Below are 15,678 nucleotides of genomic sequence, written 5' to 3'. Positions count from 1 at the left end.
GCCTGCAAAATGACGCTTTTACCACAGATAGAAAAATGAAACAGATATTTCACCGGATGTATAAATGTGAAGCTTGCGCTTGGCGTTTCCACTCACTACAAAATATGGTAGCCCAGTGGCCGCGGTGGGAGAAGGTGGAACGAGATGGATTTGGGCCGACATTCTGCTCATTGATGAAACATTTGATATCAATACAGTTTTCTATTCCCAAAACTAAAATCTGTTACGATCAGAGTGGACTACGTTTTGTAGACTTTGAAATTTGTCAAAGTTTTAAAAACGTGCGTTATTTAGAAGGAGCGCATAGGCGAATTGGATTACTACACATGCGAACTTCAGAGAGTAGGCATGAACGCAATGTATGCTAGAACGCGCCAATAGGATCTCGCTAGCTCTGCCCAACTCCTTGCTTTTTCTGCCCACTGTGACTAATTTATTCCCATTTGAAACGACGGGCTGTGGTCTATCTTGGTTTAGTTATATAAATCTTTGCTATACCTATTGCTCACTACAAGCATGGAACTAGTTAGTGCAACCATTTGTTTTACGGGGAGCAAAATTAACTGCTGCACCATACCATTGCATGAATTCATGGAAATTGGAAGCGAATGAGCTAGCCATCATTTTGAGTGGTTTGGTGAATGCTAGTCAATTTAAACTGCGTATATTAACATAAGTTACTAAGTTATTTAAATAAAACTTATCTTCTGAATAAAGACCGGAAGGTGTGTGAACGACGGGCGGCAGTCCAACTAGCTACCTTGGTAACTTCAAATAGGCCAGAATAAAGATGGAAACGATACTTGACCTACCAATCGAAAATAAGATATTTTATGCTGTTCTGGTGTTCTCGTGGACGGTTTATCTATGGGAGGCCTACCTTGCGTACAGACAGGTAATTGTTTACTTTGTTTCGTAACTGTCTCTGTCAATACCGCACCAGGCCCCGGCTGCTGCCCCATTCATAGACTTAACTACTCTAGCGCCAATTGACAATAGAACCTTCTGACCGGTGATGTTTGTTAATAACCTCTACGGGATCGGCTAATGTGATTAGCAAGAGGGTTTAAGTAACAACATTTTTTCCCAGGACCTAGACATATCTCATATGGGCAGAAATATTACATTCTTGTTAATTTAATTGCACTGTCCAATTTACAGTAGCTATTACAGTGAAATAATACCATGCTATTGTTTTAGGAGAGTGCACAATTATGAATTTAAATGTATTAATAAACCAATTAGGCACATTTGGGCAGTCTTGATACAACATTTTTGAACATATATGCAATAGTTCATTGGATCAGTCTAAAACTGCACGTGCACTGCTGCCATCTAGTGGCCAAAATCTAAATTGCGCTTGGGCTGGAATAATACATTATGGCCTTTCTCTTGCAGTTCAAAGATGATGGTTAAAAAAACAACGTTTTTTTTACGTCGGGTTATCTTTTACCTGATCTAATGTGTTATATTCTCCATTCATTTCACATTTCCACAAATTTCAAAGTATTTCCTTTCAAATGGTATCAAGAATATGCATATCCTTGCTTCAGGTCCTGAGCTACAGGCAGTTAGATTTTAGGTGAAAATTAGCTTGCGGTACTTTTTTAGAAACATAAGGAATGTCTTTCATATCAGCCATAAATGCTTAATAAAAAACAAAATGTACATTAGTAGCTACACTTTTTTTTTAGGATTAGTGTTCCCACAGCGCCATGTCTCCATGTTACAGCACTTGTTTATGGAAGACAAAGGCCGCCACCAGTGCTAATTAGCTATCTAGCATGCTCTGAACATCTGTGTGTAAGATAACTGGGGAGGAAGTGTAGTTTGTCAGCTGGAGGCACAAAGTGTATGGATCTGTGCAAAACTACTACAGTAAGCATATTTTTTTATTTGAAAGATTATTTCTCACAGACATGAAAGATAAGGGGCATTTCAGCATATGTTCAAAAGTGATTGTCGTTTACAAGGAGCCAAATGTGGGCGAATGTAATGGCTGAAGGGATTTCGAGAGGTAGATAGCAGCATGCTGACTCAGTTTCATTTATATTGTTTCAATAACCATGTTTCAGTCCAGTTTTTATACAAGTAAAGTCATACCGTATTTAAAAAATTATTGCGCCAGCTGTGCTGGAAAGGGGAAGTTTCTGTGCTATTTTTCAATTGCTGTCAGATAATTTGTTTGTTCGACATGGTGGGATCTTTTTGTGTCAGTAAAATGTATTATGTAAGAAATGGAGGTGGAAACACCTTTATGCGAAAACGTTGATATAATTACCAACGTATCGCAATAATGCAATGATATGGTGTGTGTGGTCCTCCCACTATGACTCAGAGAAACCATGGAGTTTATTAGGATACAAATGAAATAAGTTATGATCAACTTCACAGGGTGATGAAATTGCACAGTGATCTTGGTGCTCTTTTCTAAAAAATATCTAGGGTCTTATTTTAGTGACATGATGATCAATACTTGACTTCTGATTGACAAATACAAATGTTCTCAATTCAAGGCTATCCATAATAATCTCATCATGTAGACTAGACTACCCGCACTGTATCTGCAAGCTGTTGGCTAGAGTCCATGTGCCAAGACCAAAGTAGGCACATTTGCTATTTAACGCAGGTTTTGTGACAACTATTGGTAGAGTTGAAAATGCAATGGAAACACATTGAACATAAGATTTTTATTCGGTACATGAAAAGGTAAGCGAAAAAAATAATTTTCTGTGCATTACGTCATAACGCAGTGATTTTTATCCATGACAAGTCTGTTTGGACTTCCCACTGGTGGGAAAATGCGCATATTTTATTGGTGCGTTTTTTTGAATATTTGCATGAATCTGTCACCAATTGAATGGTGTTTGCCAGTCTCTCAATATTTTTCCAAGAACAACGCTGCCTTCAGGATTGCCTAAAATCAGTGTTATACCAATTGTTGATATACAGTCTGAAACAAAGCACCACAAAAACATGGAACATTTCCTTACAAGCCAGAATGATGAATACAATTACATTTTAATTTAGCTACTCTACCTACTGGTTTTCTGTGCAGTTGGTCCTTCGGCTGGTTGAAACTTGAGACAAAATATCCACAGGAAAGTATTATTTTGTCAACTTTTTAGACCACCAACTTTTTAGACCGACTGCCAAATACCTGTCACCGGTTACATGCGCAAAACCATGTAGCTAAATGCATGCAAGACGTTGGTTAGTTTGCTTGCATGTACTTACTTCTGTCTTGTGCCTTTAGTTGATGAGCAAATAAATCGGGATAGCAGAACAGAAACCTGCGTTTCGATAATACTTTCCTGTGGATATTTTGTCAAATTTAGACCAGCTGAAGGACCAACCCAATAGACAATTGGCCGAGTCAGTTCAGATTAAGTTTAGTCAACGTTCTGACTTGTAAAGGACTGTTTGGAATTGTTTTATCTAAAAGTTCACTTTATTCTGTAACATGGAGATTGCCTTTAGGATTAGCTATATGAATGGAAAAATAATATGAATAACTTGTCTAACCACATAGCATAACCTTCTAACCACATAGCGGAGGATATACAGGTCGACCATGCACGTGCCACAAGAGTTGGGGAAGATCATGGACACGGATACCTTTGAGAAGTCACGTCTTTATCAACTGGACAAGAGCAACTTCAGTTTTTGGTCAGGACTATATTCAGAAACCGAGGGGACGGTAGGTCCAACTACAAGATCCATTGGTTTGTTAGGACCTACTTTGTTATATTAGAACGTAGTTGCCTATATCTGCTTACAGAGCATATCACCAAACAGGGAATTTTGTGTTTTTAACACTGTTGTTGTCTCATAGCTGATCCTGCTCCTTGGTGGAATCCCTTTCCTTTGGAAAGTTGCTGGGACTGTGACTGCTCGTTTTGGATTGGGTCCTGACTATGAAGTGTGTGAATGCTCCACGGTTAAAATGATCAGTCCAGTATTACGAAGGTTTATTTTCTTGAATCATTACATATATTTCAATGGTTCTTTTTCTTTCAGATCTTCCAGTCTCTTTCGTTTCTGATGCTTGCGACTCTGTTCAGTGCCTTCACTGGTCTTCCCTGGAGTATCTACAACACCTTTGTCATTGAGGAGAAGCATGGCTTCAACCAGCAGGTACCATGTCCAAACTCTCTGGGGACATCCTTATTATACAGGCAAACGTTTCGTAGTTTGAATCAATTACACTTTTTCCCTGGCATGGTTTTAAACATACAGTCTGTGTTTTTTTTGCTGTCGTCTACGGTTCTTCTTTCAGACGCTGGGGTTCTTCCTGAAGGATGCTGGGAAGAAGTTTATTGTGACCCAGTGTATCTTGTTGCCAGTGACCTCACTGCTCCTCTACATCATCAAGATTGGTGGAGACTTCTTCTTTATCTACGCCTGGCTCTTCACACTGGGGGTCTCTCTGGTTAGTCCTTTCACCTAGGGTTGTGGCGGTCATTACATTTTTGTCAGCCGGTGATTGTCAAGTAAATAACTGCCGGTCTCATGTTAATGGACCGTGAATTAATGTAAACACGTTTAGCATCTCCTGGCTTCCACGCGTAGCCTACAAGTTACTGATGCACGCCTTGGGAACATCTATATTTTTAAAAAGTAGAATAAATCCATTTAATATAGCCTACACCATCACAATAAATCCATGATTTATTTTAGACCAGTCTAAAGAAGCATGATATGAAGAAAATGTAGTCTATTTCAGAAGAACAGAATAGCATACTCTGAGTTGTCCTTATGTTAGGCCCTGATATGGCAATGCCATATGGCTGTGGGCTACACTAGTTCATTTAGTCGACAAGATTTGCTTAGAATTCCGTGGCATTCTTTTTTATTGTTTTATAGTATGAAGAATACAATTGACTGTAGCAACATAGAAAGGATATTTTCTAAGGAAGTGCGCACATACGGCTATTCTATGTTGAGCGGTTAACAAAGAAACAGGTTCTCCTACGTGCTTAACTTAGTTACTTTGCAACTTTAGTTGTGATACAAAACGTTGGGCTATATGTTTTAAAAAAAATTTTTTTTATACATTCTAGGGCTACATGATGCAAACCTAATGATGATTTGAAAAAAGTTGCATGAAAGGCATGAGCTCTGATTTTGTTTCTTGTGCAGGCTGAACACATCATCAATCTCTCATTCACAATTTGACAAGCACTTGATAATATTCTCACCAGGCCTTGAATTTCCTGGCGGCATCCCCCTTGTGTGACCATAATGCCCCCTAAAAAAATCCATGCCTTTTGCAGCCACTTGTTGTGCACTTGGGCTGAATATAATAATTATAATTTCCTTCTCCCGGCTGCCATGCTCCTAAGCACCTCTCACATGGCTCTCCCAGATATCTAAATTCTTATTAGCCAATGCCCGTGATGTGATCGGGTCCTTCTCACTGGCATCTCAGCTCCAACAGAGAGATGTGATTGTGTACAAATGTAAGCAAGGTTTGAAATGATTGTTTTAGTCAAATATTATATATGTTTGGTCTTCTTTTGGTCAATTTGCAGACTACAAATGATTTGTAATTCTGTTTTGGCCCCCCGACCATCCACTCCAATCGGCCCGCGCCTGAATCTAGTTGATGAGCCCTGCACTAGCCTATGTTATGCTGTGCTACTATCCCCAATAGTACAGAAGTTGACCTATTCTATTGGCAGAGTTGCAAAGAGAAATCCATATCAGACTGGCCAACATAAATAAAAGATTAATATGGGAAAAAAGAACAGACACTGGACAGAGGAACTCTGCCTAGAAGGCCAGCATCCAAGAGTCGCCTCTTCACTGTTGACATTGAGACTGGTGTTTTGCGGGTACTATTTAATGAATCTGCCAGTTGAGGAAGTGTGAGACGTCTGTTTCTCAAACAAGACACTAATGTACTTGTCCTCTTGCTCAGTTGTGCACCAGGGCCTCCCACTCCTTTCTATTCTGTTTGGAGCCAGTTTGCGCTGTTCTGTGAAGGGAGTAGTACACAGCGTTGTACGAGATCTTCAGTTTCTTGCCAATTTCTCGCATGGAATAGCCTTCATTTCTCAGAACAAGAATAGACTGACAAATTTCAGAAGAAAGTACTTTGTTTCTGGCCATATTGAACCTGTAATCGAACCCACAAATGCTGATGCCCCAGATACTAAACTGGTCTAAAGAAGGCCAGTTGTATTGCTTCTTTAATCAGGACAACAGTTTTTAGCTGTGCTAACATAATTGCAAAAGGGGTTTCTAATGATCAATTAGCCTTTTAAAATTATTAACTTGGATTAGCTAACACAACGTGCCATTGGAACACAGGAGTGATGGTTGCTGATAATGGCCCTCTGTAGATATTCCATAAAAAATCAGCCATTTCTAGCTACAATAGTAATTTACAACATTAAATGTCTACACTGTATTTCTGATCAATTTAATGTTATTTTAATGGACAAGCAATGTGCTTTTCTTTCAAAAACAAGGACATTTCTAAGTGACCCCAAACTTTTGAACAGTAATGTATTTCTAAACACCAATGCGCATCAATGCACACATGGCAGTAGGCTATAAGTGCGACCGTTTCAAAATGCAATCATGTAGCAGGAAAAAAAAACATTCTTAAAAGTGACCGCAAATGTAATTATGCATGTAATGCTTTATTATAAAGGTGCATTTTTATGGTGAAAATGATCTTCCCAAAACTTGAAACTCATGCACTGTCTATGTATGTCAGTTAGGCTCTACATCAGTTGTAAAGTGGATTAATGTGCTTACCTTCTTAAAATTATTTGGCCACTTTAGTTGTGATACATATAGGCCTATGGCCTAGGCTATATGATGTGTGCAACTATGATTTGAAAAGGTCACAAAAGGCATGCACTGTTTCTTGCCTTACTGCACACGCTGGGCATCATTCACAAGTGATAATACATATTTCATAAGTGAATGTCTAATATTGTCACCCATCAGACTATTCTTAATTTAATGTTGTCTTTACATATACTAAATAATATACAGTACCAGTCAAAGGTTTGGTCACACCTACTCATTCCAGGGTTTTTCTTTATTTTTACTCTTTTCTACATTGTACGGTAATAGTGAAGACATCAACACTATGAAAAAACACATGGAATTATGCAGTAATCAAAAAAGTGTTAAATCAAAATATATTTGAGTTTCTTCAAAGTAGCCACCCTTTGCCTTGATGGGACATTGTCCTGTTGAAAAACCTCTGATAGTCCCACTAAGTCAAAAACCAGATGGGATGGCGTATCACTGAATAATTCTGTTGTAGCCATGCTGGTTAAGTGTGCCTTGAATTCTAAATAAATTAGTGTCACCAGCAAAGCACCATCACACCTCCTCCTCCATGCTTCATGATGTGAACCACACATACGGAGATAATCCGTTCACCTACTCTGCGTCTCACAAAGACACGGCGGTTGGAACCAAAAATCGCACATTTGGACTCATCGGACCAAAAGACAGATGTCCACCGGTCTAATGTCTGTTGCTCATGTTTCTTGGGCCAAGCAAGTCTCTTCTTCTTATTGGTGTTCTTTAGTCGTGGTTTCTTTGCAGCAACTCGACCATGAAGGCCTGATTCACGCAGTCTCCTCTAAGGGCTTTATAAATAAATTTGATTGAACAGTTGATGTTGAGATGTGTCTGTTACGTGAACTGAAGCATTTGTTTGGGCTGCAATCTGAGATGCAGTTAACTCTAATGAACTTATCCTCTGCAGCCGAGGTGATGGTTTTTGATGGTTTTTGCGACTGCACTTGAAGAAAAAGTTCTTCAAATTTTCCGGATTGACTGACCTTCATTTCTTAAAGTATTGATGGACTGTCATTTCTCTTTGCTTATTTGTTCTTGCCATAATATGGACTTGGTCTTTTACCAAATAGGGCTGTCTTCTGTATACCACCCCTACCTTGTCACAACACAACTGATTGGCTCAAACACATTAAGAAGGAATTAAATTCCACAAATTAACTTTTAGGAAGGCACACCTGGTAATTGAAATGTATTCAAGGCAAAGGTTGTATATTTTGAAGAATGTCAAATATAAAATATATTTTGATTTGTTTAACACTATTTTGGTTACTACAAGATTCCATATGTGTTTTTTTCGTAGTTTTGATGTCTTCACTATTCTACTGAAGATCTACCCTGGAATGATTAGGTGTGTCCAAACTTTTGACTGGTACTGTATGTGTGAAATTAGTTTTGATTTAGAATGGACCATTATCATGCACCTGTCCCGGAACAAAAATACATGTAGTCTATGCACTTAAATAGTGAATGGAGGACGCTTTTCCCGTAGTTCATTTTCATGGCAGCCAGGTAGGCTATACTGCTGTTGTAAAGCGAAGCAATGTGCTTAATATTAGGAAAGTTGAGAATATAAAATATAGCAGGCCTAGCCTATAGAAAGTTAATGGGATCCACCTCTTTTTAATAGAGGCCATCAACTATGTTTTTGCATGCAATTGCAGAGCCTATAGAAATGTTGAGCTCATGGGCTCTCAAGAAGTGTTTGATTTTCAAAAACATTTGCATTGATGTCAGTTATTAGAGGGAGAATATAATGCTGAGTACCAGTCAGTTAACAAGTTTGGTAGACAACTAATGGCCATCAGCAGCTTCAGAGTTTGGGGAAACCTAGTTACCGTGACTGAACGGTCAAGTGGAATTTGACTGCTGGCATGACTCGTGTGGTGGTAATACGGTCACCGTAACAGCCCTACTTTCACCTCTTAGCTACCTTGAAACAGCAGTTTTATAGGCTCAAGCAATTAAATTATGCTTAATGAGTTAAGCTATAGTCAAATTAGTCAACTATTTCATTCTGATCATTCTTCCTCGCTCTTAGGTGCTGGTGACCATCTATGCTGATTACATTGCTCCCCTATTTGACAAGTTTACTCCTTTGCCAGAGGGCGAGCTGAAGGAAGAGATTGAGAGCATGTCTAAGTCTATCAATTTCCCCCTCACTAAGGTCTATGTAGTAGAAGGTAAGGCACAATACATTAACTCAACAACTAGTTTTGTCCAAAAGATGGGACTGCTTCCACTGTATCTATAATTGTTTATCATCAGAGGAGACCAAAGCATAATGGGCGCTGAGGAGACCAAGGCATAAGTGGGAGGTGGTCACATTTTTGTTGTAACATATGGACAGTAAAGTTGTATTGTACTTAGGGCTGTCAAGCGCTAAAAACATTTAATCGAATTTGCTCAAATTAAGCTGTAATTTACGATTTTTCATACAAAAAAACATTACAAGAATATTGACGTCTTGATTTTTGTCTTAAGGTAACGGTTAGGTAAATTGAGGAACCACACTTTCTTTAACCTCAATATCAACTTGTTTTTAGCTTTATAGATTATGTATTTGGGATGTTTTCAGTGTATTTTGAATGTTTCGGATAATGCACTTAAATCACGATTCAAAAAAATGAACTGCACTAAAATTGCAAAAAAATTAACTGATTTAACTCTGACAGCCCTAGTTGAAATGATCTGTTTTGACCTACTCTTCCAGGTTCCAAGCGCTCCTCCCACAGTAACGCTTACTTCTATGGGTTCTTCAAGAACAAGCGCATAGTGTTGTTCGACACCCTGATGGAGGACTACTCTCCCCTCAACAAGGACGGAGAGCCAGAGAATGTGCCTGCAGAGGAGACTGACACACCAACTGAGGCCAAAGCCAAGCCCAAGGTCAGACATACTCCTTTACACAGAGAACTGTGTGTCAACATGTTATTAATCTAAAATACTGAAGGAAGGTTCAGGACTGCAACTTGATTTCCTTCAATTATATTTATTGCTGAAACAAGCTTCTTCTTCAAAGCACTCCATTATTACTGAGCACGGCTTCAGCAATACAGAACATTTTTGTAATCTTGGTTGGAGCTTTGCAAGCACACTACAATTTTCATGTTATGAATCTAATTTGTTGAGGGGTCCTATCATAGAAACCAATAAGATGGTATACTAGTATTTGTAGTCAGTGTTTCATACATACTTCATTAAAATCAAGCTATTTATGTTCTAACTCTTTTCAGAACAAGAAGCAAGGCTGCAACAACCCAGAGGTCTTGGCCGTATTGGGCCACGAGCTTGGCCACTGGAAGTTGGGCCACACTGTGAAGAACATTGTCATCAGTCAGGTTTGTTCGGAAATTCCCTTGATATGCGTTTGCATGTCAGATCTATACCAATATTCCATTCTTGCAGATCCTGGAAATTCACATGTTGATGTAGAAATGTCAATAAGCATGTTACCATCCACAGGTTTTATGCGAGTAAAGTCATAGTGTAAAAAACGTATAATAATCACGACAGCTGTGATGGAAACAGAGTTTCGGTACAATTTTATAAATGCCGACAGATCATTTGTTCATTTGATATGGTGTGATATTGTGTCAGTCAAATTATCTAATTGCTTAGACTAGTCTACCCGCATTGTATCTGCGAGCTGTTGGCTAGAGAGCAGCTGCCAAGACCCAGAGTAGGCACATTTGCTGTTTAACAAGAACAGTTTTTGTGACAAAACTATCGGTAGAGTTGAAAATGCAATGGAAACGCATTGAACATAAAAATGTTTAGGTGCATAACATAAGCTAAAAAAAAGTATATTTCGTGTGCAAACGCACTGATTTTTATCCACAACAAGTCCGTTTGGTGGAAACACCACTGGTGAGTGAATTATTTTTCTGCTATTTTTAAAAATCTGTCGGCAATTGAATGGAAACCTTGGTAATGGTAACATTTTTCTCCCCCCCTGCCTCTGTCCTTGCAGATGAACTCCTTCCTGTGCTTTTTCCTCTTTGCTGTGTTGATTGGACGAAAGGAGCTATTCATAGCCTTTGGTTTCTATGACAGCCAGCCCACGTTGATTGGTTTGATGATCATATTCCAGTTCATCTTCTCCCCGTATAATGAGGTGAGTGACTCCTATCTCTTAAACAATGCATTTATATCTAACGTCTTAATACACTTCAGTGGAGGCCTTAGATGTTAGCGCTGCAAGTGCTGTGCAGTGTTTGTTTTGCGAAAATACCTTGGGCATAGTAGCAAATATTATCCAATGAAATATACATCTAAACCTACAATATAGATTATCTATTAAAGGATATAAAATGTGTAAGCAAATCTCTATTTTTGATGGAAACGGCATGTTATACTTTCTCATTTGATTTATTTATTTATTTGTTATTTTACCAGGTAAGTTGACTGAGAACACGTTCTCATTTACAGCAACGACCTGGAGAATAGTTACAGGGGAGAGGGGGATGAATGAGCCAACTGGGGATTATTTGGTGACCGTGATGTTTTGATTGGGAATTTAGCCAGGACACCGGGGTTAATACCCCTACTCTTACGATAAGTGCCAGGGGATATTTAATGACCTCAGAGAGTCAGGACACCCGTTTAAACTCCCATCCGAAAGACTGCACCCTACACAGGGCAGTGTCCCCCAATCACTGCCCTGGGGCATTGGGATATTTTTTTATTTATTTTTTAAACCAGAGGAAAGAGTGCCTCCTACTGGCCCTCCAACACCTCATTGTGCAGTAACGCTCAGAATGTTGCATTTAAAAAAAAAAAAATGTTTATCTCTTTTACGTAGCAGGCGTAAAAGGAACAGACTGGACAAGTAGGTGCACAATGGATTATGGTCATTGTAGTTAATTACCACATTTTCTGCGCTACACTATCGATTATTGGTCTGTTGGAAACTACAACACCCTACTACATTGCACAATTCGGGAATTCAAATAACTGAAGCATTGAAAATAACAAATTTCAGTTAATCGCTCAGCACTATCTTTTAGAAATGGAAATCTCTCAATATAGTGATGCAGGTCTTTAGATGTTGTACACATTAAATTTGTCATTCCAAACTTTATCCGCACCGTTATATTCCATTTTGTTGCTACATGAGTGATACCTCTCCATCCATTCTAGAAGCAGGCTGTACAGAGAATGGAACAGCTGGATAGGGGAAACAGCTGGTATCGCACAAAATGAAGTATTACGTTACCGGTAAAGTTTGCAATGACAATTCCATATGTACAACATCTAAAGACCTGATTCACTGTACTGAGAGCCTTTCAGATTTATAAAAGGACATATTTGGATGTTTTTGGAGCAGTTTTTTCCTGAGTCTCCGTACTGCACAATGAGGACGTGAACCGCTGGTTGGGGTAAGTTTATAAAAAAACATGGCATTTACATAAAGAAATTGAGATCTAGTTGTAAAAAAAGCTAAGTTGAAGTTGTTTTATTAGTCGTACTGTATGTACGGGATACGCATGGTATACATTGCCCAACAAAATGCTTACTTGCTGGTTCCTTCTCGACAATGCAACAATAATACATAGTAAAAAATAGAATACGAACATAAATTAAATGGCAGTAGAATAGAATAAATGTTTGAGTATAAGTAAACTTAGCAAAAAAAGAATCATCTCACTGTCAACTGCGCTTATTTTCAGCAAACTTAACGTGTAAATATTTGTGTGAACATAACAAGATTCAACAACTGAGACATAAACTGAACAAGTTCCACAGACATGTGACTAACAGAAATGGAATAATGTGTCCCTGAACAAAGGGGGGTCAAAATCAAAAGTAGCAGTCGGTATCGGGTGTGGCCACCAGGTGCATTAAGTACTGCAGTGTATCTCCTCTTCATGTACTGCACCAGATTTGCCAGTTCTTGCTTTGAGATGTTACCCCACTCTTCCAACAAGGCACCTGCAAATTCCCGGGCATTTCTGGGGGGGAATGGCCCTCACCCTCCAATCCAACAGGTCCCAGATGTGCTCAATGGGATTGAGATCCGGGCTCTTCGCTGGCCACGGCAAAACACTGACATTCCTGTCTTGCAGGAAATCATGCACAGAATGAGCAGTATGGCTGGTGGCATTGTCATGCTGGAGGGTCATATCAGGATGAGCCTGCAGGAAGGGTATCACATGAGGGAGGAGGATGTCTTCCCTGTAACGCACAGCGTTGAGATTGCCTGCAATGAAAACAAGCTCAGTCCGATGATGCTGTGACACACCGCCCCAGACCATGACGGACCCTCCACCTCATCGATCCCGTTCCAGAGTACAGGCCTCGGTGTAATGTTCATTCCCTCGACGATAAACGCGAATCTGACCATCACCCCTGGTGAGACAACCACGACAGTGAAGAGCACTTTTTGCCAGTCCTGTCTGGTCCAGCGACAGTGGGTTTGTGCCCATAGGCGACGTTGTTGCCGGTGAGGACCTGCCTTACAACAGGCCTACAAGCCCTCAGTCCAGCCTATTGCGTATAGTCTGAGCACTGATGGAGGGATTGTGTGTTCCTAGTGTTATAACCTTGCAGCATACCTAAGGCACGTTCACACAGATGAGCAGGGACACTGGGCATCTTTATTTTGGTGTTTTTCGGAGTCAGTAGAAAGGCATTTTTAGTGTCCTAAGTTTTCATAACTGTGACCTTAATTGCCTACCGTCTGTAAACTGTTAGTGTCTTAACATCTGTTCCACAGGTACATGTTCATTAATTGTTTATGGTTCATTGAACAAGCATGGGAAACGGTGTTTAAACCCTTTACAGTGAAGATTTGTGAAGTTATTTGGATTTTTACTAAATATCTTTGAAAGACAGGGTCCTGAAAAAGGGCCGTTTCTTTTTTTGCTGAGTTTATAATACAGGAAGGCACAATTTATAGTACAATTTTACATCTGTTTTGGGGAAGGAGTGTATAAATTTAGCAGTATTATAAGAATCTGGTAGCAGCAGTACTGATGTGTGAGGAGAATCAGAGCAGGTGGTCTCCTTTAAGTCAGCTTTAAACAGAAAATGTTGTTAAAATGGAGATGAGGATGGGATGCTAAGAGTACCTCTGATACTTCACTGAGGAAAACTGAAATGGTTTCCTATTCCTACCTCCAGGTCCTGTCCTTCTGTCTGACGGTCTTGAGCCGCAGGTTTGAGTTCCAGGCAGATGCCTTTGCGCGGGGCATGGGCCGAGCCTCAGAGCTCTACTCCGCCCTCATCAAGCTCAACAAAGACAACCTGGGCTTCCCTGTGGCCGACTGGCTCTTCTCCATGTGGCACTACTCCCACCCTCCCCTCCTGGAGCGCCTACGGGCCCTGGGAGGCACCAAGCAGGACTGACGGGCCCTGAAGGGAGAGCCACGTCTGCTGCCTCTCCCCAAGGGCCTCCGCAAGCCACTTCTGGCCCTCTGATGTCCTCCCCATCTCTTTTGCTGTTGCCCTGTTTTTGTTATCCTTTATCCTCACCAGTAGGTTCCTTTTTTCAATTTCGAACTTGCACAATACCAAAATGTTTTGATGAGACGACGAAGATATCTCATCTATGCTTATTCTAGGCAAACATGAAGATACAGATGTCATAAACACAAAACCATTGTGGGCATAAATAATTGCCTTAATGTTATTTTAAGCACTTGCCACTAGTACAGGTCACATTTATCAAGGATTGCTCATTATATTTCAGCAAGGTTTTTATTTCTTACTCAGTTTTATTTACTTCCCGAAGAATTTGTCGTTCCAAATGTTTTCTCATTAAACCTCAAATTGTATTGTAACGGTCCCGGTCCAATCCATTTTTAGAGGGGTTTGAAAAATAATTACCAGAATTATCAAGTGTCAATAGGATGTATTGCTTGTACAAAGAATGGGCCATCAATTCATTGATAGTATAAACTGCTGCCTAGGCTGGTCGACTGGCTCAATCTACAACTGTTATATATAGTTTGAGTGCCTGTGACTTCCCAGGGATCTGTGACTTGTGATAGTTTTTAAGTAAAGCTTTGGCCAGTGACAACATAGGAATTCACTATTTAGGTTACATTTCTTCGCATTTGTTTTTGACACGATTTCATTTTTTTATGCACTTGTTTGTTAACAATGGTCTGACCATACTGTACTTGTAAATAATTGATTAGCGATTAGCTTTGCAAAAAGAGAAAAAAGTGTATGTAAACTTTTGGCCTATTTGAATGTGGTTTGGAATCTTCTGTTAATGTTTTATTGTTTAGTTCTCTACTTCTGGTGCCTATGTGCGAGGTTTGATCGTGAACCCAGTTTTGACTGACAAAGGCTGGGGGACTGGGGTGGCTATAAGTCACATCACAAAACTCAAGTGTTTGGTTTGATATAGGACATACAGTACTTTTCTTGCAGTATTGTGAATAAAGTCCCTCACAGCAGCTGTCCTATTTGTCTCACCTTTGCTCTGGTAATGGTAGTGAGTCATGCACTTTGGATTTGAGGGCAGCTTCATCCATATCAGGTGAACCGTTTTAGAAATTACAGAAGTATTGGGACCAATTCACTTGTATAAAAGTAGTAAAAAGTTATTTGATCCCATATTCATAGCACACAATGACTACATCAAGCTTGTGACTGGATGCCTTTGCTGTTTCAGATTATTTTGTGCCCAATAGACATTAATGGTAAATAATGTATTGTGTCATTGTGGAGTCACTTTTATTTTTATTGTACCTACATGCTAGGCAGTGTCAAGCAATTTTCTGGGGCCTTTCGCAAAGACTCCAGCCACCCGAGATAGGGACTGTTCTCCATACTCTCATCTGGCAGGCGACACTGGTGCATCAAGGCTTAGCAAACAGACTTCTAAACAGCTTCTAT

At 39.7% G+C, this 15,678-nt stretch overlaps 1 protein-coding gene across 1 annotated transcript; it reads left to right on the top strand.

Annotated features, from left to right (window-relative positions):
• The first annotated feature begins 541 nt into the window (after nt 1-541).
• LOC139384181 (CAAX prenyl protease 1 homolog) lies at nt 542-15,236 on the top strand. Its single transcript, XM_071128891.1, has 10 exons — nt 542-895; nt 3,554-3,700; nt 3,836-3,922; nt 4,021-4,137; nt 4,280-4,432; nt 8,870-9,011; nt 9,542-9,717; nt 10,065-10,169; nt 10,802-10,945; nt 13,954-15,236. Exons 1-10 carry the CDS (start codon nt 791-793, stop codon nt 14,176-14,178), a joined length of 1,401 nt encoding a protein of 466 aa, XP_070984992.1. The 5' UTR covers nt 542-790; the 3' UTR covers nt 14,179-15,236.
• The last annotated feature ends 442 nt before the right edge of the window (nt 15,237-15,678 follow it).

Source organism: Oncorhynchus clarkii, chromosome 25 (genome assembly GCF_045791955.1).
Source record: "Oncorhynchus clarkii lewisi isolate Uvic-CL-2024 chromosome 25, UVic_Ocla_1.0, whole genome shotgun sequence".
Lineage (NCBI taxonomy): Eukaryota > Metazoa > Chordata > Actinopteri > Salmoniformes > Salmonidae > Oncorhynchus > Oncorhynchus clarkii.
This window is presented reverse-complemented; position numbering and strand designations above follow the sequence as displayed.